This window comes from Zonotrichia leucophrys, chromosome Z, assembly GCF_028769735.1.
Source record: "Zonotrichia leucophrys gambelii isolate GWCS_2022_RI chromosome Z, RI_Zleu_2.0, whole genome shotgun sequence".
Taxonomy (NCBI): Eukaryota; Metazoa; Chordata; class Aves; order Passeriformes; family Passerellidae; genus Zonotrichia; species Zonotrichia leucophrys.
The window spans coordinates 32,747,388-32,772,890 of record NC_088200.1 but is presented as its reverse complement, the minus strand read 5'-3'; the positions used below and the strand labels follow the sequence as shown (position 1 = coordinate 32,772,890).

General features: G+C 36.1%; 2 protein-coding genes across 5 annotated transcripts; both read right to left on the bottom strand.

Annotated features, from left to right (window-relative positions):
• Positions 1-23,848, bottom strand: TRAPPC13 (trafficking protein particle complex subunit 13). 4 transcript variants are annotated; one of them, XM_064735564.1, is made up of 13 exons: positions 23,673-23,848; positions 17,194-17,262; positions 16,114-16,213; positions 15,466-15,550; positions 14,028-14,155; positions 13,828-13,900; positions 10,644-10,688; positions 8,238-8,255; positions 5,906-6,039; positions 4,587-4,785; positions 1,220-1,320; positions 411-561; positions 77-318 (listed from the first exon to the last, which is right to left on the bottom strand). In XM_064735564.1, the coding sequence occupies exons 1-13, from the start codon at positions 23,716-23,718 to the stop codon at positions 214-216; spliced, it is 1,254 nt and encodes a 417-aa protein (XP_064591634.1). In that variant the 5' UTR covers positions 23,719-23,848; the 3' UTR covers positions 77-213. The 4 variants fall into 4 exon arrangements, with proteins under 4 accessions (XP_064591636.1, XP_064591634.1, XP_064591635.1 ...); XM_064735565.1 differs by having other exon boundaries at positions 411-558; XM_064735566.1 differs by lacking the exon at positions 8,238-8,255 and having other exon boundaries at positions 1-318; positions 23,673-23,845.
• On the bottom strand, positions 20,558-21,528 carry SHLD3 (shieldin complex subunit 3). Its single transcript, XM_064735571.1, has one exon. The coding sequence runs from the start codon at positions 21,404-21,406 to the stop codon at positions 20,657-20,659; it is 750 nt and encodes a 249-aa protein (XP_064591641.1). The 5' UTR covers positions 21,407-21,528; the 3' UTR covers positions 20,558-20,656.
• Positions 23,849-25,503: the final 1,655 nt, after the last annotated feature.

Genomic DNA, 25,503 nt, shown 5'->3' with positions numbered 1-25,503 from the left:
CAAAGGTTTTATTTTTAGGAGATAAAATGCGTATGCATGTTTTAAAAGATTTGAAAACACTGAAGAAATGCTCAGAGAAATAAAATAATCATTATCACATTTACAGCTGTATAGGGATTTGATTTTGTTTAGACTCATTTTAGAACAGTTGACTGCAAAAACATCAAGAAGGTGGTCAAAAAAACACCAGTAAAACTACAAATTTGTTTTCCCTCAGCTTTGCTTGATTTCTGAAGAAACTACACAGACTTGTGCAATATCATCATACTCGTATGTTCTCTTCAAAAATGTGTCTGTAAGTCTTAGGCCAGAGACACTCTGGAAGGGGAAAATATTTATAAGAGTTATTAGAAAGAGCTGTTAACATCATAAAACATCTATTTTACAACAAAACTGTACTAATGACTTACCTGCAATCCCTGCACTGAAGACAACAATGTAAGTGCAAGATGGAGGGATGAACTTGGGTGCAGCTTTCCAAGTTGCCTTCCTGAAACTCCACACCAGTGGATGGAATTAGTATTGCACATTTCTAAAACCAGATCCATAGTCCTTTCACTGCTAGAGGAAATAAAAAAACAAGAATAAACCTGTGGGCTTTTCTAAGCATTCAAATACTGAAGACATCTAAAAGGTTGATTATTATTCATGTTACTACTAATCAAGATTCATAAATTATTATAAGGTGGCAAGCAGTATTTATTGTGATGCACAGTAATTCAGCTGCAGACAGCTCTCTTTGACACAAGCATCCTGTTATGGGTTTACCAATACTGGATAACACAATACTTGGATGGATTACAAACTTTTCATGAGAAGTAGCTGCAGGACAGATACATGCTTTAGTCTCTGGGCTCAACTTCTATTTAGAATTACTTCATTTGAATGTCATTCTTGCAACCTTAATATGAGTTGTGATTTAAGTATGAGATACAATCGTAAATAATATTGCAAACAGATGCATGGAATTTCTCTGCAGAATTTTGGCCTATCTCTCATTTCAGTACCATATTAACAGATCATGATATAAGATTTTTAGTTGTAGTTGTTTACTTGAAATTTTTTTTAGTCTCTTGTGTTTCAAGTAGTTTTGTGTTGCCACAAATCATAGTAAAGACCAGGTTTAAGTAGTTTCAGGAGGAAGTACGGAAACATAAAACAAAACCAGCCACAACTCACCCACTCAGGAAAAAGTAGGAGAATCACATGACATTGTTACCTGCAATTTGTTATTTTACATGTAATGTCAAAAGGTTCTTCCAAATTTACAGTATCTGGTATTGTCTCCAATGAAAGCCTTACATCACCGTAACCAGGAGCCTGGGAAGGAACAAGAATGTAATTCTCAGATATTGGATAGGGAAATTGAAGTTTTTACTGAAGTTTTCATTTCCTAGAAGATGTGTGGAGTAAGACAAACCTGCAGAAAGAAGATCAACTGTGCTTTTGATTAGTATGGAAATCACAACAGTTCTCCAACTGAGGAACACCTTCTTCACAGGTTTAACAATTCATCAGATAAGGATGATCTTTATTATTACATTTTCAGGAGAGTTTAAATCCTTAAAATTTGAATAGCCATGTACAGTTCCTGAGAATGTCAGTTTTAATCTAAGGCCTCTGTTAGGTAGATAACAGATCTGTGGAGACACCACCAGTAAAACTTCCCTACATTCCATCCTAAGAAACGTTCCCACTATTCCATCCTGAGAAAAACCCACTACTATTCCATCCTAAGAAACAAGAGAAACTGCTATTTCGGTCCTCTCTGCCTCTGCCAAAATAATTAATTGTCATCTGTTAGAAAGTCACACAAAATGAACACTTGTCAATTATCCATGAGCTAAACACATCTCATATGGTCTACCAATAAACTTATAGTAAATAACTTAGTACCAACTGATTCAAATAGTCGCCTGCAGATCACACAGCATGTTTAGATTTTCCATCTCCACAAATGATAGATAATGAGGGAAAAATAGGGGGAAAATCTGTCCTGCCTTCCAAGGCTTAGTTATTGTATATGTTTCAATTCTGCTAATAAAGGAATCTTGTAGTGAAAGTTATATTTACAGTGTGATTGAAAGATATTTCCAAAGCAGTCCAGAAAGTCAGTGATTGACAGGCTAGGAACAGGTTTTAGTCACATCAAGTTTGCTACAGAGTAATGACAGATGACATTTCAGAAAGAATATTAAACTGGACATTAGAGTGAGCAAAGGGATGTCAAACCAATGGGGACTTAGATTAGTCAAGCAATATGCACTTGGAACCTTGCATGAAAGAGAAGTAATTATTCAGCACTGGAAAAATGCAGATATATTCAACTGTATTACGTGAATGGAGGAATTGACTGGAACAATTATACGTATGATGCTAAACAACAGGTAGTTTTCCATTAACATTAGGCTCTTCTTTTACCAGAGATACATTAAGAAAAAAAACAACAAACACAAACCTACAATAAAAACAGTATTTTAGAGAATAAACTTAGCATCAACTGACCAAATCAAAACAAGATCAGAGTAGATGAGACCTATACCACATCGTATCTGTTGAACTCAAAAATAAGACACCTCCCAGAACTCATAGTTGGAGGCAAAGGCATTGAAGTAACAATAAGAGGAGTAACAGGTTTTATCCAGAACTGAGGTAATTGCTCAGATTATGGAATCAACTAGACAATTTCCCACTTGTGCTACTCAAGAATGATGCTCTTTTTTCAGACTGGTTCTAGTGAGGTCCTGTATTGAGTGCCTGTGAGCATGTGGAGCACCTTTTGGCATGTTGTGGACACATGCCTGGTTCATTGTCTCCAAAGAGACTGTAGTTGTGAATTTCAACACCAAGCCGCATTCAAACAAACAAACAAAAAACACTCCCAAAAAACCCAATGAAGAAAACAACCAAACGTACAAATTATGGTATGTGGATACTTGTTTCAAAGTATTTCTGTATTCCTGATCTGACCTGTAACTAGGTCAGTTCCCTAAATTTTCCTCCCATTCCAAACCACGACACTTAGGTAAACAGGTAATAGTAGAGGTAAAATTCTGGGCCTGGGTGGGATGCAATGGTTATAGTGCTGGCAAATGGATTAAGAGGACAATGATTAAGGGTGAGGTCAAGAAATTGAATAATCTGATAGCACTTACAAAATGAGGGGAGAAAAGAGGGAGTTACACTGCAACTCAGAAGAGAAAAAAAACAACTCCTGCTGCTTTTCTAAAGACAGATGTTGTTCAAAGTTCACAGCACAGTATTTTTCTGTTAATCACAAGGTACAAAATTATGCATGACCAAAACTAATCCTGGAGTGTTGAAGTGTGTGCTTCACATGCAATTCTCAAAGGTTCAAATAAAAGAGAGGCAGAGTGTGGAGGGATAGAATGTAAGAGAATAGTGCAGAAGGCAATCTCACCCCTGAGGAGTTGCAGCTGTACTAATCACCAAAGATTAGGAACAGGCCTGCCCTTAATAGACCACAGCTACAAGAGAGTGGGTTAGCTGGTTGAGGACAGAATTGGAGTTTGTTGGCTGTACTGTGAAGAAGAAGGAGTTAGTGCGGCAAGGAGCTGCCCATGAGAAATCACTGAGAAGGTATAGATGAGTGCAATACAATGACAACAGCAGAGTGAGACAATATTGATTTAGGGAGGAAAAAGCAATGAGAGAAAAGATCAATTGAAAATGAAACCATTTATTGTTAAAAATAAGCAACAAGTTTCAAAGTAACAAGAGGAACTAAGTTTAAGGAAAAGGGCAGTTTCTAATTTCATGGGTTTATACACACATTCAACACCTCAATTAAAAATCAAGACACATTTCAGTGACTTAGTTACTTTTCAGTGACTTTCTTGTGAATTTCCAGAATCTAAGTTTGCTTGCCTAGTTCCAAGCCAGTGTGACTTGCCCACAGAACTGCTCAATGTATTAGCAGCTGGGGACTGGGGCAAAGACTGTAAACTTAGACTGAGATTCAACTGCCAAAGTTTTTTTAACTACCCTTCTGTACCTCTCTCACCACCCTCAAGTGAGAAGATGCAAACCAGGTTTAAGCATTAGATGCCTGTGGAGCTGACTTAAGCAAGATAGTAATTACAAGTCAAAATTCAAGAACAATTTATAAATCAACTTGAATAGGACAGACTCAATAAAAACTGTGAATGTGAAAGATACATAACATTATCCATAAAAAAATGTTACTCCAATCTAAAATATCTGTATGAACGTGGGAGCAGCTTCCATATCAAGAGCTGGCACATTTAAAGAGGTTCTTTTGTCAGTGTGTTGCCAAATGGTATCCAAGCAGTTAATTTTACTCTAACAAATGTAATTTGCAACACTCGTTACTGGATTCTGACAAAGTTCTGACTCCATTAACTTATTCACACTTCACTGAAGAAATATATGAAGTAACTCTCCAATACCTATAGAAAAGTGTGAATAAAAAACGAGGCTCAGAAAGTAAGCAGCTTGCCCTTTTCCAAGTCACTACTAAAACTGTTCATTGAGTTTCCTAATAAAACTGTTCATTGAGTTTCCTTAAAAATGTCAAGTAAAATTAATACCTAAGTTAAACTTACCATTCTTTGGAGCTGGCTAGTTTGAAGCCTTCCTCGTTCACCCAGATTAGTTTTCCATACAATGTCTAATTTACCAATCACTGTTACACCTTTTATTACTCCAGCTTTCTCTGCAAATTCTTGCTTTGGTTTTAGACAGTATAAGTATTGACGTGTATCCATAGGTTGCAAGTAAGTCCTTGCACCAAATGTAGACTCACTGAAACGAAAAAAAATTAGGTCTTAATTTATACAGATAGTCTAAAGATTGAGAACCCAACTTTTTTCCCCAATCCCCCACAAGTTTTATTGTGTATGCATAATTTGATAATGGTAAAATACATAGAATATTTTTTGTTTTCACAACAGAAAAGATTTCTAGAAAATATGTAGCACCAAGGACCATGGAGAAATAAAATAACCTGTTCTTCTCAGCCAGAGAGAGGAATAGCATAGAACTTCTCTCTGCTACATTATAATTAATTATCTGCCATCTTAGCATTTAAACAAAAATGCTGGTCATTTTTCTTCTGCTATTTGTTTTCCCTCACAGTAAATCTCAATGTCATGAAGCTAAGATTCCTGTTCAGGAGAAAAACCATTACAGTGGATGCAAACACTTGGTAAAACAAAGCTTCATTATGCTGCAGGTGAATCCTTCAACAGGCAAGGAGAAGACAGAATTTTCACTTCAGCCCCTACTGCTGAAGCACTGAACCATCACCTCCAAAAACCCAAGCAACTGCAAGGCACAAACAGCCAAAGTTAACTTCACAAGATCTTGTATCCAATGTTGTCAGTTATTATAAATATTATAAATATAAATTAAATTTATTTTATTCCAGCAGGAAAAATTTTTATACTTTATGACTACATGAGGGTGTATCACTGATCCACTCTGAGTGGTGTCTTGATTTTTCATGATTAGAACAGTTGAAAACAATAAGCAGTTTACTGTTCAGGCGGCAAGGATTAGTCAGATGAGTCCTGTAAGGCTAAGTATGTACACAAACGTCAGGTCAAAACTACATCTGAGTTAAATTTTACATAGGAGATACTGAAATAATAGTATATTTTCATGTTATGTGATCATTGTTACAATTTATTTGAGCATTAGGCTGGATACTTCTCTATTAAGTAGAATTATAGATTTTTAAGAATAGTTTCTATACAAAGAAAACAGTAACAAATTTTCCAGTTGAACACAGGATAGGATTTTGAACTTTTTACACAAGCAAAGACATACAATCCTCCTATTATAGACAAATAACTAATACTTGTATCTCTTGAAGTATTAATATGAAGCATTTCAAAATTAAATTTCCTGAATGTAAGCATACCTTTCCCCTGCTGTGTTAACTGTGTTCAGTTCTGCAACATTGTACATCATAGATGGCTCTAAAGAAACCTTCTCCATAAACATTGGAGAGGTAGTGATATTCTGAATTTGAGCTTCCAGAAAGACTTCATCTGTCTGAAAAAAATCAAAAGTTCGAGTTCATGAAAATATGATTAGTGTTACTAAAAAGAACAGGCAGTCCTATTGTTAAAAAAGTCACACATGTTTAGTTCATGCCTGCAAATCAAATCAATTAATGCAAGAAAAAACCTTAATCCCAGTAACAATAGGAGCAAAAGTGTTAGTCAACAGATATCTTGCCAAACAATGGATGTGGGATAATTTTGCTGTGTTCTAGCTATTGCTTATTTGTAATGCATTAAATCACCACTTCCCAAGACTTTCATCAACTTAATAGCAACTCAAGCTTTTATCCAAATTATTTAAAAAATGGAATAAATAGTAAGGAATTGCAGTGCACAAGAACATGCCAAGCCAGATCACTAGTGCATGAAGCTGTATAAAAAAATTAAAGTAAATGTGTGTGTTTTTCTTTAACTGAAGTAAAACAGTTCAGGTACATGCTCTGAGCTTTTATTATTAAATACCAGCATTCTAGCTAAAATGCAAAATCCAGCCCCTTCTCTCACTCAGCTGCATCATGCCAAAGGTTACCAATATAGTATGCATCCAACAATTTAACTGGTGCTCTACCTTCAGAACATCTGAAGCTAATGCCTCAAGGTGGTATTGAAGGACAAATTCTAGTACAAAAATGAAAGCTATAGACTGCTAAACTTCTGAAGATGAAGTTTAACAATCTATAGCTGTTAAACTTCATCTTCAGAAGTTTAGAGAAGCTTTTGCCTCACTTCTTTTGTGGAATTGCAGACCAGTGAAGTCACTTTCCATGTCTAAAAAATCTCAGGATAGAATAACAATGGAAGACTCAGTCTATTACAGATACAAGTCCCCAGAAAAGTGAAAACCATAATTAAAGAAGTGCCAGTTAAAAAAAGGGAGATACCAAATTTGCATTTACAACAGTCACTGTTTCAGGCCATTGGATTAAGTGATTCTTCTAGGTCCCCTCACTAAATTAGGGACCTAGAAGAATAAACTAAATAAACTAAAGTAGTTCATTCTACAGATTCAGATTGAAGCAGTTTGAGTATTTTGTTATGTTAAATTTTAAGAAAGCATTTTGTGAGGAAGGTGGAACAAAACTTAAGAGTTTCTTTTTGATCAGTGTAAATAAATTATTCTTTATACAAATGGAGTCCTGCTTGTAAATTACAAAATAAAAGTGTGACAAAATAGCCAAAATATGTTTAGTCTCAAAAAACTGTGTTAGAAGGAGAAATAGAGAATGGTTGTGTAACTTTTTATATTGCCTTATAAACAAATTAAATACAAAGCAGCATCTATACAGTAATGAAAACTGTGCAACCTCAACAGGTTACAGAGACACTTCATGCTTGTAGGAACTGGAAATAACCCGAACTAAAACATGGCTCTCAGTAATCATTACTACTACTGCCTGACTGCCACTTGAATTGATACCATTTATATCCCATAAATCCATTGCTCAAAGTTTTCCGTTTACCCAAATTTAGTAGTTTTCAAAACAGCAACCATAGGCAGAAGTTTAAATGAGCTAATTTGAAAGGGAAAAGAAAAAACAAGCAGCATAATGAAAAAGCAAGTTAGTTTTGTGTTATTCCTAATTTGGTTTAGTATTACATATTAAAAAAAAAAAAAAACTTGTCAAAATATGCAGTTTATTTTAGTACAAGGCACGCCTTGAAGTGAAATCATACTGCAGAAGTAACTAAGTAACTCAATCAACTGTTACATGCAGTTAAAATTGTGAAGTGCAGTTCCAACTAGCCAAAGGAAGGAAGAACATCCAACTGCTGCTCTCTCCTCAAACCCACTGTCTCCAACCAGATGTGAAAAGTCTTCTCACAGCTTACACAAGCAGTGCTGTAGTGAAACCTACATTTCCATGGGTCAAAACCAGAAACATTTTAGAAGGAAATAAATTCTTTTTCCAAATAATATATATAATAAAATTTTCTTGAGGTATTTTATTGGAGGACCCCCACAAGAATCTGGAGGTATCAAGTTCTAGTTTCAACAATGGGTATTAAAGAAAGAGCTAACCATTTAAATGATTAGCTGCACATATAAAGACAAGAACACATCCCTTTATGACACGCAGAACAAACATTGCTTTTCCATTATGTTTGTAAAGTATGTCAATAGCGAGCACAGAGATAGTTAAGCAATTAAAAAAGCATACATATTTATAAAAAATAAATAAAAATTACCACAGAACTGAGGTCACTCTAATGGGAAAATAAAAAAAAGAACACATTAGAGAAATTAGGGTTAAATGTTAAAGAAAAAGGAGGCTAACTTCCAAACAAAATGCATTTCTGCATTTTTTTGCACCATTTAAACAAGATAGCATTAGTAAGACAGAAACAAATAAAAATGGATGCAAACAAAGATGACAACTACATTTCTAATAACTTATATGGTTACATGATTTACTAGCTTTGCTTCAGAACCAATCCAAAGTAGAGCTTAAGGCACACAAGTCACAGACAAGATATGGTAGAATAAACTGACTCAAAAAAAAAAAAAAAAAGAGTTAGTTTTTTGAGTAAGTTTAAAGTTTGTCCTGAATTTTAATCCATGCAATGGATTGTACATGAAATGGAAAAACAGTCCTTGTCACGTTATAGACAATTTTAAGTATCCTCATATACAATGTCTCAAAAATAATGTGGTAATGTGTCTTACAAAAGCCACTATGTTGCAAGTTATAACAAAATTTGGCATAATATCAAGAAAAACTCTTTTTAGAATATTCATCAATCCAAAAACCCAACTTCAATTGCAAACTTTGTTGTCTACCTCCCTGTGCATGCCTGCAGGAACAGAACCTTTTATAGTGCCTTTTTTCAAGGCACATTAAAGTCAGTGAGACAGTAATTCAATCCTGGGATTGCAGCAGGTTAGGGCAACAGGGCATGTGTTCTGTGCATAAATTTCAGTGATCAACTTCATTTGGGTGCTATTGTAATATAAGCAATAAGCAAGAAGATTAAGTTTCAGCATCATTCCTTGTCTTAGAAGAAATTAAATTATGGATTATCATTAGTCTATTAATAGAAATAAATTTTAGTAAAAGACATTATGAATAGACAGCATCACATCCGTTATCTTAATGATAAAATAAGTTTAACTGGTTAGTCAACCTTTAGAGATCTTTAGTTAACTAATAACTACACGTACCATTTTTTTCTCCTCTGCTCTCAAGGACAATAGTCAGGATAAATTTCGTGGTGCTTTCACAGCAATGTAGCATCACACACAACAGCTAACCATACTTATTTCTAGGTATTTCGAAGTTAACTGAATTCCATGGTCACAAGACATAGCGACACTTTATATACTTTCAGAAATTAGACAGGAGTGCTACTATACCAGTTTGCTAGGCAAATGGAAATTGCTCATTTAATATCATCCAAATTAATTTTAAAATTTTTTTCAATAAATTGAATGGCTAAGATGGTAATGGGAGTTGCATAAATTCATAACCAAGAAGAACAAAAGGAATCAAAGAGCCTCTTAAAAATTCTATAGTGGAAAAGAAAAAGCGCAAAAAAACCTCCAAAACCCAAACCCACATGTACCAGCTCAAAGAGCAAAGCTTCTCATAGATTTTTACCATGAAGAATTGGTAGCTAATTAAGAGTTAAATAAGACCCTTATCAAGACTGGTCAGTATAACTACTATGAAAACCATAAAAAAAAATTATCTATGTAAAAAGTTTGCCCAGAATTACCTTAGAGAGGTGCTTCATCACAAACTTTACACATGAAGTATAAAGAGACAGCACCATTTAAGATATCAGTCCCCCTTTTCCCTACCACATACTTTACAGCTGAAACAATAATATAATCCACACACTAAATAAGAGATATATTTTGCTCCCAGAGAAATTACTTCATTTCTTAGAATTGTTTTTCTTCTTAAATCACAGCAGAAGAAATTTCCAGACATTCTCACTTACAGATAATAGTGGCTCTATAAAGGGCTCAGCCAGTGCAATGTGTTTATGCTCCAATCCTGCTCAGGTACCTCACACCTGGTCAATGTACAGTTTGAAACCTGTGGCCTAAAGATATGTACCAAATTCTTCCCATAAAGAGACAAAGGCAGACATGTATGTATGTCCAAATGAATATGCAAGACATAGTTAAGGTCATTTAGTTTAAAAGCACTTTGTGTAACTGTCACAAGCCTAAAACTTAAATTACTGAACTGAAGGATCATAGTTACATAGGGAAGATCTAAATTTAAGTAATTTAAATTTATATTTTCCCCACTCTGATAAACTGTCATCTCCTTTATGAACAATTAATCTCTCTTACAGTAAGTACTCTATTGGCCTAAACATACAAGCAATACCTGAAAGTATTTGAGTACACAAGAAACTGGAATATATGCAAAATTGTTAGTCAATTACATTAAGATCCTGACATCTCTTTTGCCCTTCATCAAAAGCCTATCTATTTTTAAACTATGCAATATATATCTATGACTGTTTTTCCATTAGAACTGATCAATTTTCTCAGAAAGATATACTTACAAAGCTCTTTGAATTTAATCTAAGTAACAAATCCAGCATGCTTAAACAAACCTGAATATACACAGTTCTCACCTCTGCGTTGTAGAATTTGGTTTTCACATCTAGTGGTTTAAGAACCTGAATGAAATGGAAAAAAAAGACAGATTGACAATTGGTTTTTCGGACATCGTTGGCACAGACTCTTTTGAAGTACCAGGTTCTCTTACTAAAAAGTGTTATTTTTCTTTTTGATCTTACACATAGCAGGTGCATATATGACAGAATCACTCAAGAATATATCCTAGCTTCTTCTTATTTATGCACACTTGACTGCTTTCCTACTAAGCAGTCTCCTCATACTGAAAACAAGTAATTCTCCACCCAAGCACTGACCTCTTGTAAAACTGCCCAAATCCCGTGCTCTAAGTAGATCTGTGTGTTTAAAATAACACTATATCCATCCTTGGTCCTGCATTTGCTTTCAGCTGTGAGCAAGAACTATTTAACATTTACAAGTCTTTCAGAGTTTTGTAACAAAAGTTACTGAGGGCTTCTCTAAACATAAATGAAGCAGAGAACTATCCATTTGCTTAGCTTTCTTAGCCTTCACTTCCTCCTTGAAAATGGAATGGTTTCAAGAAATTAAAGAAAATAATAATATATAAATTAATAAATCATATTCATCTCATGAGATTCAATCAGTAAAAGATGAAAACTCAATGATATAAAATATGATTATAAAGTGTTGGTTCTTAATGCTTGAATTTTGTGCATAAAGCTACTGCAGTTCACACGTTCAAATACAAAGCATATATAAAGTGATGTAACTGAAAGAAATAATCTTCTATCACACTTGCAAGAAACCAAATTTAAATTCTGTTTCTGGAGACACTTGTTTCCCATTACAAAGGGAAACTGTTTTTGTTTGCATATCACTGCAACCTGAGAGAACTCTACTGTTCCAAGCTGTCAACAAATTTTTTAGCACTGAAGAATTCAAGATCAAAAAGTTGTCTTCACAGATATTTCATCATTTTAAAATGCATAAAGTTCAAATCTTTCAAGTATTCATAATTATCTTTCTCTAGTCAAAAAAATGAATAAAAAAATTTAATTTAGGTCTTTGTTGAAAGATGATTTTTTCTGTCAAGTACATTTCTTCAGTGAGCTTATAAATTTCCCAACATGCTGAATTTTTTCTCTCTCTTCTGGTAAACAGTCTTTCCATTTATTGCGGTAAATTTCAATTGGCATTCCAGTAAAATACAAAAAATTATTGTGAGGTTCAAAACCCCCCAATCCTAGAAAGAATCATTTCTTCTCCATGAAAACATAATCCTGTTAATTACTTAGAGAAAGCTTTGGAACAGAACGGCACTATCAATCAGTATAAAACTACATATATTGGTTTAAAAAAGAAGCCGATTCAAACCAAGTAACACCAGTTCAGCTTAAAAGATGCTGGAAAATGTAACTGAAAAATGTGAGAATCTGTAAAAGAGTATTTTTTTATTATAAAATAGCTACTGACATCTCAATCACTAGCAGCCATGAATTTCTGTTGTAAAGACACAGTTCAGTTTTCTGTAAAACTCCTTTTTGTTCATTCTCAGGTTTCCTACTGGTGTCTCTATGTCAAATTTAAAAACTAACAGCCAAAATTCTCAGTGCAATGCTTTTCTCATAATGGATTAGAGTATTTATAAGGAAGTGTATGTATACTTATGCTTCAATCTTTGAAAGGAGGGCTTCACATTTGAAAGCTAGCTACAAATGTTCTGACAATTCAGTTGCCTGTGCTGAGTTCAGCTGAAAACCACGGCAATTATACATGCATGCAGAACCCCCAAAAATCTGCACAAATAAGTTTGCATACAAAATCCAAAGGAAACAAATCTTGTATGAAGTTCTGACAAGAAGAACATTAGGGAACAGAGAAAAGATGAGATCTGAAGCTTGCACATGCATGTGTAGGCAATCATAGAAAGCCTAGCAGGGACAGAGAAACAGAACACTCAGCAAAGGAAAAGAATGGAGAAATGGAAAGGGAAGCAATGTTATATGGAAAGCATGACAAAGCACACAAAGATGAAAATTAACCTCAATAAAGATGAAGAAACTCTAGAGATGCTAGTTTCACAGAGAGGGCAACACAAAAATTTATATGGAACCTAGGATTGTCAGGATATACCTTTGATTAATCAATACCTGGCATTTCAAGGCCCATGACTACTAACAGCACTCAACTGTTCTTTCTAAAGCATGGCAATTTAACCTTCTAAAGACTGAAATTATTTTTTTCTGAAATATCTAGATAAATACTAGAAAATAGTGAAATGCAATTACCCCATAGTGTCATAAAATATCCTGAGGCAGAAGATAACCACAAGGACATAAAGTCCAACCTCCAGGAATATGTGCCTGACAAAGCACTGTCACAGGCTTTGCACTGTGACCACTTCCCTAGGCAGACTGTTCTGGTGTCCAATAGCCCTCCGGGTGAAGAACCTTCTCCTAGTATCCAACCCAGACCTCCCCTGAAACAGATTTAGGATGAAACTATATGCTGCTCCTGCATTAGCAGATGCAGAGTATCTAAAAATGTATTCAGTCAAGCATGTCATGTAATCCTCCATCCCATGAAGATTAGTCCACCAATATCCAAGTCTCAATATATTTCTCTAAAAAATTAAACATTCATGAAATACACATTAGTCTCTTTCTTGCTAGAACCAGCCCACAGATTAGTTTCTTCCTTTCCTCAGTCACTCTTACTGGAAGTCTTGATACTTGTCTGATGGAAGAACAGGTTTAAATTGTCGGTATTAGATATAACACAATAGACTTCTTTCCTTAAATTCCTTTAAAAACCAAACTATTTAATTCCAGTTTACACACAAAAAGAAAACACAGAATTTTACAATACAAGCTCAATGATTGCATGTATCAAAGCCAGAATGACCAATACTTGTTCTGTTTAAAAATAGTCATGGAACTGTCTGCTATAAAAAGGGACTATTTAAGAGCACATCTTTTTCTCAATAAATTAGTAAAAATTATTAGATACAATATTTATTAGTTCTGAGATGTTTAACTGTGTGGTAATTGGAAAACATCAGTTTGTGTGAAGTTTGAAGCAGTGGCTCTTAATGGTTCACTTTGAAAAGGGAACAGATTTTTGGTACATAAAAATGCTTATGAAGTATCAAATGTTTTAAAATGTGTCTTTTAGACTCACACACTTATTAAAAGCAGAGTAAAATACTTCACGAAATACCTGAAATTTGAAGAACTTTCTGAAGTACATCTTCTCTCCAGTCTGCGTAGTATAACTTACTGCACAAACTAAGCTGAAAAAACAAATTTAAAAAAAAGCTGTGTTACTTTAAATCTTGTGCTGTTTCAAAAGCAGAATAGCATGCATGCACTCCAGTTTCATTTAAGCTCATTTACTAATAGAAAAAGTTAAAATTTTACATGTGCGTTCCTATCTCCTTTACTTCATGATGGATCACGTCATCAATGCAACAGTCAGGTTTAAGTTCTGCCACTGCAGCACTAGAAGCTGAAAGATTCAAACGCTGAGAACTTGTCTGAAGATCAGCCTGGGAACGGAAAAACAAAGCATCAGTTAGAACTATATCTGTTTAACTTGTGTTAAGGAAAAGTAACTTATGTTATCAAGTACTAGGTCTTACTGTGCATTGTGTACCCTACATGCTTTCACAGATATTGTAAGAGCTCAGGTGGTCAGAACAACACCAAGGCTGTGGGTTCGATGGGCTACTGTGCTGTACATCGAAGGTTGTGTGGGCTACTGACTTAAGAGTTGGACTTACTCATCCTTGTGGGTACCTTCCAACTCAGAATATTCTGTGATATTCTTGACTCAGACACCTTCTGGGACATATATTATGAAATACTTACAAAACTAAAGACAAGCTGTAAAAAAGCTATATATAAATAGTCCAGTCCTTTACCATACAGCTTAAAAAAATCGCTATTTCTACATTGAGCTACACGACTTCTGTAATTTTTATTCTGCTTTATTTTTCAGTAAACACAAAACCCCAACTCTCTAGAAAATAATTAATACAATATACAGATCAGTGTATGCTTCACAGGGAATTGAAGATCTCATTGAAAGTGAAGGCAAGTGAATGTAACTCCATTTTTTAGCTGTGGAAGTTTTGCTACACCAATTGTTCAGAAAAGTTTTAAATAGAGGGGTGTATGTCCAAAGAAGGTCAATGGAGGTGGGGGTGTTTAGTCAGGAGAGAAAGGCTCAGGAGAGGGACTTTACTACTCTCTGCAACTACATGAAAAAAGACTATAGCCAGCTGTGAGCTGATCTCTTCTCAGAAGTAACAAACAATTGGAGCAAGAGGAAATGGCCTCAAGTTGCACCAGGGGAGGTTTAGATTGGATAGCAGGAACAATTTCTTCACAAAAAGCGTTGTCAAGCATTGAACAGGCTGCCTAGGGAAGCGGCTGAGCCACCATCTCTGCAGGGGACTGTGCAGATGGGGAACTTAAGGACACAGTTTAGCAGTGGACTTGGCAATGCTGGGTTAGCACTTCCACTTGGTCACCTCAGAGGGTTTTTCCAACCTAAACACTATGATTCTGTAATAAATCCATTTTTTCCACACAATCCTAGTTTTCCATTTTAATCTTTGAAGAATTCTATAATAATTGCTATTTTTATGCAATTATTAGAGAATTATAATTCTATTACAATAATTCTATTCTTACTCTTTCCAATTTCCAGGTATATTTTCTAGATTGGAAAAAGGGACATATATTTCCTAAAGTCTATATATTAGCATTAAACATACAATATATAGTCAGAGAATATATTAATTGTGTTTTATTTTTTTATAAATATTTTATAAGTGGATTTTTCTTCACTTACCTTCACAAGTATGTCCTTGACAACTTGATTGCTATCATTGTGCACACTAATGTAACTACTAAATGTCTCTCCCAGAAATATATTTCTGTATTTCAGGCAAAAAAAATTTAAAAAAAAGATAATTTTTTTAGTAACAGTTATTAAAAACCAGAACATTTCACTGAAACATTTTTAAGTTCACACACATACACATTTGCCAATCAAATTGCAGAAGACAACTGGCATTTGCATACCCATACTTCTGAAATCATCCTTCTAAGACAAACAGTTTTAAAAGGGAACAAATCAAAATTTTTTCTAGCTAAAAGCCCAGCAGGAATAAGAAGATGGATTTCAGTACCCACAAAAATCACAGTAGAAAACTCTGTTAGTATAACACATGATTTAAAGTAGTGCATTATCTTAGAAATTCACACACAGTTGCAAATCTCTTTCAACTTTCAACGCATATAAGGCTCAGTCAGGCTACAGACAAGAAACATCAGGCAGCATATACATATATATTTATAAATGGAGCCACATATTATTTTTTAAATGACTGAACATCTTGTTGCAGAACAATGATACTCAAAGAGAAAGAGAAGTATGAATCCTAAACCAAATTAATCCTAAACCTTGCATATTACAGTTAGAATCATTTATTCTTACCCAAAATTTTGAGGCAAAGTCAGCATTTCTCCTAACATCAAAGTTTCAGCACCCTTTACAGTAGAAGGGTCATCTTTCATGAGCTGGTTAAATAGATTACCTGTAAAAATATCAAGTTCCTATTAATTAAATATTTGCTAAGTCCAAAGTTTTGTCTACATTTAAGTTAGGCACGTAATCACTTACTCAGATGTAGTTTATTTTAGATACATTTCTTTTACAATAAACTTGTTTAGAGATGAAATATATATATCCATAAGCCTTTTGGTAAGTTATAACTTAACTTCAAGACACTTGTATATATAATCAGTGTGTAATAATATATAATAATAATAATAATATCAGTGTGTATATTATTTATATAATATTATATATTATAAATATATAATAATAATATATAATATCAGTGTGTATATACTCAGTATATACACACTGAAGTGCACAATCCATTGCTCAAATTAACACTGAATTTTGAGAGAAATTCCATCTAGACCACATAACATAACAGAAGTAATCAACCTCACTTACTTTCTTCCCCTGTCTGCTTTTTTATTTCTACACAACTCTCCTTCTTGAATCTTTCCTTTGACTCTCTTATACTTGACTTCAAGACTTCAACTATTTCTGGGAGATAACTCAGGGATTTCCAATTCATGACAGCACATCAAGCATAATGCACCTCAAAACCGGTGATTATTTCAAGATTGTTTTTCCACAGAACATTCATGTGTTGGTTCTAACCACCAGGGCCTTTTCGCCAAATTAAAAAAATATATATAGTAATGCCAAGCTTTCTCCACTTACACATTTCTCTCACAAAAATGCATTTCAGTTGCATATCAATTGCTCAGACTTTGAGGTCATGTGTTGGTTTGAGTATCATCACCAATCTTTCAGAGATACAAGTCAAGAGCTATAGAGTGCACCTTGGTACTTTCCCTTAACTATTACCAAATCTTAAGTATATTGCTGTTTCAAGTAAGAGTCTATGGGAGGTCATGACTCCTCCAAGTGTTAGATGGTCACACTGCTTAAACTTGGTAAAACATACATAATAATCAGTCAGTAGAAAAGACTTACCTGGCAAATCTCTTTCTTCACAAGTCACTGGAATATTAGTGAACAAGGTAGGTTTGGTTAGCCTCATCACTGCAAGAATAAAAAAAAAACCAAAAAGAAAAATTGGTCAATTAAACAACTACTTTTAATTTTGTTTTTCAACTTCCACAAGAAAAACCAAAACCACCCAACAAATCACTACCACCAAATAAGTCCCAGACTCAAAAAGGATCACATGGCTTTTCGCAATACAAAAAAAACCTCCCTGCTATTCTAAGATCCAAGAATGTCATTGCCTCTTCTTGCTTTCTATCCTGGTGGACTAACCTACTCATCTACTGCTTTCAGTTTCATATGCTAGAGGTCTTACACTTGCTACAGCATTAAGTGCTTTGTGGTCTTCAGAAGTGTGTCCGTTTCATTTGTTTGTAGACTTTTCCAGCTTAAGTGCCTATCCTGTGATCCTTGCTGCCCTAGAATGGGACATCATGACTCCTACGGACCCTTTCAGTCAAACACCAGTCTATTAGAAATTGCATTTACATCTCAATCTACAGCACTTTCACAAGGTAGAGTAACAATACTAAAACTCCTCATTATTTATACCACTGCTTTTTCTCTAAGTCACAAACTTTAACCTCAAACCAGTAAAACCAGCACAAAAACCTCATGAAAATATAACAAAGCTATTTTATTGATACTGACAAAATCAAAATCATTAATATTTTCCTATTAAAAACCTGCTACTTCCAGAAAGTGGTGTTTTAAAAGGCTATTTTAACTCACACTCAAAATTACATTATTTTCACTTAAATGACAGATTTAAGGTGCTACTACTTAAAAGCATTTCTCCCTCTTCAAATTTACCAAAGGCCCTAAATGTACATATAGCTTATCATGAAGGCATTCATATAAAACAAAATTGAACATTTGTAATCTTGTGTTACTCTGAATATGTAAAAACCATTAGGGCTTTTTTCTTTGAAACTTAACAAACATAACACCAACTAAAACTAAAAATTAAACCAAAAGGATTTCTCTGATTGCAACAAGTTAATCAATACCTTTGCACTGACACAGTTATGGTGGGTTTATTTTTATAGTACTTTTGTACAGCTATTGTATCCACATAGCATTCACTGTTCCCAGTGGCAGAAAGTATTCAATTACTTTGACAGACATTTGGGTTCAGTGGCTCGTATTGGTTCACAAGAACTTATGCTACCATACAGCAGACCTATGCAAATTAGCACTGACAAAAAGAATTCTCACTTTTCACATGAAAAAAGAGAGAATACATTCTCTTTGCTATGGTGACCTTTGAAAACTTAGAACCACGAGGTATATTAAACAAAACCCAAGATATATAAAATAGAGTAAATAGTGAACCACATTCAACATTGAAAATGACAAAGAAAAGATACTGAATTACACATGCTTATGAATTAAGCATTCCTCAAAGCGAACAAAATGAGAACCTGGATTTCGGCTTGTATCCTGGTGCTAACCAAGACTGCAGTAGTTCTGCAGAGCAATCAAACATGGTGCTCACTCTTACAAGACCTCAGTTACCAGCTGAGGTGCTCACAGGTAGCAGCGCATCTACCATTATTCACATATGAGCCAACCCAAAGCAGCACAAAGCTGGCACTTACAGTGACAACAATCTCTCCTTCTGTTTAGTAAAATATGTTTGTTTAGCACTTTTGTCGGTATATCAAATTTACCTAGTGAGACTGTATTACTGGCATTATCAAATTTTATTCAAATTCATACTATGCCTGTATAACTAGTATTTGCTGTTTCTAAAGGAAAAGTTAAGTCATGTTTCAGAAAATAAATATATCACAGAATGAAGTAAAAACAAACTATGATAGATATATTATCATATTTATTAGAAGTACTAAATTATTGTTAGAAAATGTATCATCTCTTCCAAGATCCTAGATACAAAATACATTAAATAGAACTCGGACCAGACTGCATTTTATTCCAACACTGCATTTTATTTCATTTTATCTTCAAAAATGCTGATGCACAAAGTTTAGTTACGATTAATGTTCAGCTCAGAAATATACTGTCAGCAAAAAAATTGACTATATAGGCTTTAAAGCTCATAACAACCCTCAGCTATGCTGCAGTTAAAATGCAGTCTACACAGCATTTTGCATCAGTTTTGCTAAGTAGTCATATTAAATGTCAAAAACATCTCAAACATAAATATAAAGACATCTACAAATGTCTTAAAATTCAGTCAAAGTTTGAAAATACATGTCAGTGACTCAAATGGAGAAATTTTTATCTTAAAAATTGTAATGCCTACAATAAAATATAATTATCCAACACAAGGATGTTATAAGAATGTTAAGTCTGAGGGGGATTCACTTTTTTTTTACAGAGAGGTCCCTGTTATGCTTATGCACACTTTGGTGTGAGCGGCAATAATGACAATCTCATAATCTACAAATGCTGTTTTCCCCCTTTTCCAGATGCTACAGACCTTGACCTCCAGCTACATCAAAACTATCTAGAATTAGTAGGAGTGCAAATGCATAACCTTGCAGTCATATTGATCCCAGTTTAACTTCTCTACTGACCCTCCAAAGTTTCAAATGAGCAGGGACGGCATGACCTTGGAATACTTCATTCTTTTAGAAGACAAAAAGTCATCCTGAACTCTGCTTTTTATGACCATAAAAGGCATTCAAATTCTCAAAGAAAAAGAGGTTTCAGATAGATGTCTCATTTCTTAATTTCCTCACTTTTACCTGGAAGCTAGTGTTTTCTTGTTCCCAAATATAATTAGAGACAAAAGAACAGAAACAACAGGAAAAGAAATTATCAAAGGCATAAAGCAGCAATTACTAAGTTGTTCGTTATTTTTCAGCCCACAGCTTCCACTGAAGCTATCACTAATACTTCTGTGAAAATATAGCAAACATTACTAAGACAGTACATATATCCCACATAAAGTAAGTTTGTATTTCATGGGAGGGGATATGCTATCATTAAAAAAACTCACAGACTACTTTCAGGAGATAATCAGATCTTGAAAATCTTAATGTCAGTTACAGCTGTTATTTAATAATTGTTACAGCAATTATTACAACACACTTAAAACCATCTTTCCTTCTCCTAATTCCAATGAAGCAGAGAGGACATACTTTGCTTAATTGAAAGCATTAATTTTATTATCTGATATAGCTTGCCACAATAGTCTGGAATTTTTACTTCAGACCACCAAGGTAGAGAAAAGCTATAAAACAAAGTACTAAGCCAAAGAGAAACTTACTAATCTTAACAGAATAAGTCTTGAGGCAAAACAAAGTTAAAGAAATACATCATTATAGTTAGAAAACCATAGCAAAGTAACATAAGTATTCTTACTGTTAATTTATCAGTTATTCTAATGTCTATACATTCTAAAGTGTTTAAAAACTTTAGTATTTCTGACAGTAATGTTATTATTAAATTACATCTGTAGTTATAAACTAAATATAATTCCATATTTATGTACAAGTAAATTCATTTTATCTGTAAGGCTCAGCTTTTCCCTGAGAATATTTCTAACATATTCACAGTATAATATATCACAGAAAATCCATATCTGTCCCACAGATCTTTGGATAGTAGCATTGCAAGATGGCAATTCATTCTGTTTAATGAGTCTATTCAATTTTACCCATATGTCCTCCAAATTCTGGTTTTTACAAAGAGACTGTTCAATTGTCCACTTGGCTCTACAAAATGCATGCAGCTTTAGTCTTTCCAAATTATTCTGCAGTTCTTGAGATAAAGGATGGATCTTCTCTCTGAGTTTAGCTCTAGGGAGAGAGACACTCCAAGACCTTTTCAATTTCTGTTTTCCATTAGGTGGTGGCTCTCCTTGACAGTCCAAGTTAATTGCTCTGTGAACAGCCTGTGCTTGGATTAAAGTCGGACCATGTTTCATGCTAGAGTGAAACTCAAGGAGATTTTTTGTGCAGTCATAATCAGGAGATCCTGTAACATATTCTGAAGGTGTAGAAAGCTGTTTCAATTCTTCCACTTCCTCACAAGAAATAACAGGTGCCTGCTTTTTTGGTTTGAGGGGAAGTCTGTGTAAATCATTTGGAAACCAGGGTGCAAATCTTGGTAACTGGCGAATGGGAAACTCCTTCACTGCTGCTTCTGCAAATTTCTGCAGCTTTATTAGATCTCTCTGATGTGGTCGATAGTGCAAGACCACTTCCATGCTTGAACAGAAGGAATCCAGTGATTCTTAGGAAAACAGTCTCTTTGATTCTTGTATCTAGACTGAAACATCTTATTTACAAGAATTTCCTTGCCCCTTGATGCATAGATCAGTGGAAAACAGGACCTAAAGCAGAAGTATTATAAAACAATGAGATACTACCATATTAAGACAAACATTGCTAGGCTATTTTTCAAGAAATAGGTAGTAAAAATACATGAGATATATATCAGAACATTCTATTTTATCTCGGCTGAAGATTACTGGCTGTATTCCATCATTACCAGTGTACCTTCAGTACACTAAACATTATCCACATGCTCACTGCTTACTCAAAACATTCCTTTCCCAAGAGAACTCTTTTCCTGTCACCATCTCTCATACTTGCCACCCATCACTATTCTGGTCATATTGTCGTGATGCATGCTAAAAGACACACAATTACTTCTGCCTATTTTCTCAAATTTAGCAGACAATTTTTTAAAGTGTTTTACTCCTCTGTATCAGCACTTTTAGCAGAGGCACATAAAGTAACAAGAAAACACATATGTTACAGAAACCCTTCCCAAAATAGTGCCAACTGATACAGTAATTTTTAAAGTGAAAAGTTAAAAGGGAAGTGTTCTAGGCAAATTAAAGGTGCCTGCTTTCATTTTGTACCAGAACTACCCATTTTTAGCCTCAAAGCTTCCAAGCATCACACGCAACTATGCTTTAATTCTTAAGGAACTGATAATTTCTTAATTTATTAGACTTTTGCTTAATAAGCACCTTATTGAGTTGTCAAAGGCTTTATATTTCCATACAAAGACGATATTAAATTCAGAAGCATGGTGAAGGGAGAACTACACTATTATGAAACACAAGTAAAACATCCACAGTGTTGCTCTCCTATTTCCTATCCTTCTCCCCCTTTCCCCATGCATCCACAAAAATTTTGCAATCATTTCACAATCCCGAATGGAGAGCAGTAACACAGATGATATTAAAGTAACAAAATCTAGGATTGCCACTGTTAAGATTTTGTTTAATACAGTCACAATGCAAATAAATCCCCATATTTTCCCCACTTCTACAAAAACTACAACCTGGATTAAATTCAATACAAAACTAAGGATGGCACTGGTTTCTTATAAAAGCAAAATGATCCACCATAAAGCTTTTTACTTTGAATTAATTACTACCAAAACACATTTGAGAGCTGCTGATCTTTCACGTTCTCATGTCTTTTGCCCTTATTGCATGTGTGTATATGTACATGAAAAGAGCTTGTTGGGCTTTGATTTACGGTTAACAGATTTTACCAGCACATGGAGACATCATTAAAAACTTTGTCCAGGAATGAGAAGATGGTCTCTGAAATCACTGATACCTGCACTACTTTATCCACCTGGGCAGTCTCACTGATCTAGAATGCTTGCAGAGGCAAGATTCTAACAGCTCTCCATTACCTCTACATAACTAGCAGCATTTATGATTCAGAAATGATCAAATTCTTCACAGGGCTCTCTTGATATCTACATTAATTTTGGAGGCATGCAAGTGACCTACAGAATTGTATTTTCACTCTGTGATCCCTGAATCAAGGAGGTAAGCCTCGTAATTGCACATTAAGCATGAAGTGAAAAGGGTAAAAGCCATCCTAAGAGAACCAACTGTGCTGGAAAAGACGTCTGAGATCATAGAATCAGCGTAAAACCGAACACCACCTTGTCAAATAGACCATGGCATCAAGTGCCACGTCCACGTTCCTTAAATACTTTCCAGGACGGTGACTCCACTACGTCCCTGGGCAGCCCATGCCAGTGTCTGATCACCCTTCCTGCAAAGGAATCCCTCCTAACGCACAACCTAAACCTCCCCTGACCCGGTTTAACACTGTGTCCTCTCGTCCTGAAAAACAAACAAACAAGAGGTAGCAGGAGAACTGGAAAGGAAATTATAGCTGAACATTTCTTTGAAGCCTTATGCAAAGCACTGACACAGCCGGGCAGCCGCGTTGAGCCCCTCACGCCAGGTGCACACCCTGCCGTGAGCGCAGCACGGTAGAGCGCTACCCTGCGCCCTAGGGCACGGCAGAGCACCCCTCAGCGCTAGCTTGTGCCCTCGGGCATCGAGCGCCGCGGCCCCTGAGCGCCAGGCCGCTCCCCGCTCCACCTCCTTCTAAACCGCGGGGAGAACCACCCTCGGCTGCGGATAAGACACGCAGTTTCACCACTGAATCGGGGCCGGGAGGGCGGCACCGGTGGGGCCGCGCTGTTGGTACCTTTCAGAGCCAGCAAATGCTCCTGCTTGGGCTGGTTGACGTCCATGGCCTTCACTCCGCAGGATGGCCGGCGGAGCGGAAGGCGCCACGCACACTGCGGCGGTGGCAAGCACGGCCGTCCCAGGCTGCAGCGCGGCGGAAGGAACTACAGCCCCCAGGGTTCCCTGGGCGGACCGGGTGCAGCACGGCTGCCTCCTCCGCCGGCCGGTGCTCCTGTGGGGCACGCTGGGAGTCGTAGTTTTTTACATCTCACTAGTTTTGCAGTTCTGCAGGGCGGCGCCTGCGCCCGCCGGGGTGGTGCCTGAGGTGTCGGCAGCTCCCCGCTTCTTCCTGCGGGGCCGCTCCGCTCCGCCCCGCCCTCCCCGAGATGGCGGCCCTGGCTGTAAACAAGGCCGGGGCGGAGGGTGGCCGCGGGCCTGGCGGTGGCGGTCGCGGCCCGGCGGGCGCCGCAGTGAAGGTGAGGCGGCGGCTCGGCCCAGCTCCTGTGGCGGTGCGGACTGTGCCCGCCCAGGACACGAGGCGGGAGGCCTGTGGTACCTGGGGTGCCGGGCTTATGGACTAGTTTTGGTGGTTTTTTTTCTTTCTCTATGATCATCAGTTGTGCTTTTTGTTATAGCTTGAGATGTTCCGGCCCGCAACTGTTTGCTCGCACTAGCTCAGTGCTGCGTTTACAGCTTGCAAGTTGGCTTACTTGGTGTGACTGACCTCTTTATGAGCATTAGCAGCCAGGGGAAACTCCACCGGCCAACACTCTGCTCTGGCAGGGTCTTGCTGGCTGTTTCCTTTTCCTGCGAGGATGTTTCTTCTGGTTGTGCCTCTTGACCAGTAGGCTTGTCTTGTGGCAGTGTATTAAATGAAGCTGGTAGGAACTAGTGGTGGTCAGGCAGGATGCTGACGAGTTACAATGTTCTGTTTGTGTCTAATTATTTATTTACTTTTTAAAGGTCGGTAGTATGATCGTTATATGTGTGCGTAGAAAGCAAAATTACTGACTCAGCTTATCTACTGTGATTGCACGAACATTTGTAACATAAATTGTTGTATAGCTTTCTGTGTGAAGTTCTGCATTTTAATTAGCTTAAAACCAAAAATGGTCTTTTTTAACTTACAGGTTCTTGAGTGTGGGGTCTGTGAAGATGTATTTTCTCTGCAAGGAGACAAAGTTCCCCGGCTGCTTTTGTGTGGCCATACTGTCTGCCATGACTGTCTTACCCGGCTTCCCCTTCATGGCAAAGCAGTTCGTTGTCCTTTTGACCGACAAGTTACTGAACTAGGTAAGAAAATAGAAGTTTGACATTGTTGAAACTTGCAGTCATGGATATCTAGAAGATAGTGCTTGTCCTAGATTCTTAGTGCTCCACTTAGTGATGGTATTTCCAAGTAATGAATGTGTAGTAAGGAAAAGAAAGAAAAGATGTTGCCTTTATGTTCTTGAACCTGGGCTTGCATGCTTCATACCTGGGCATCTTCTTGTACACCTATATTTACAAAGGGGCTACTCTGTTTAATGGTTCTGTGTAAGGGTTCCTTAAGTATGAGTATTAGTTTCCTATTGTCCTAAACACTAAACCCATGTAATTGAATAGGTAAATTTTTGTCTAACATTTCCCTGAATTCATGATGAAGTGATATAGAGGGAAGGATCAGTGATAACACACCTGGTTTTTACAATGTTAATGGCTTCTATACGTGCATTATTGGTAGTGGCAGGCTATCAACTGGAATTCCCCTACTCTAACAATGTCTGCACATGGTATTTGAAAGGATAAGATAAAGATTTTTTTTCTTAGAGTGAAAGTTTATTTTAGGCAAAAGATGACACGTGCATATA

Excerpts from the sequence above, each read along its gene's own strand:
- TRAPPC13 (XM_064735564.1), bottom strand. The coding sequence starts at position 23,718 with ATGGACGTCAACCAGCCCAAGCAGGAGCATTTGCTGGCTCTGAAAG. Across the intron at positions 10,689-13,827 it reads GAAAGTTCTTCAAATTTCAG|GTTCTTAAACCACTAGATGT; the intron begins GTATTTCGTGAA and ends CATTTCATTCAG. Across the intron at positions 1,321-4,586 it reads CTAGCCAGCTCCAAAGAATG|GCTCCTGGTTACGGTGATGT; the intron begins GTAAGTTTAACT and ends GTTCCTTCCCAG.
- SHLD3 (XM_064735571.1), bottom strand. The coding sequence starts at position 21,406 with ATGGAAGTGGTCTTGCACTATCGACCACATCAGAGAGATCTAATAAAG.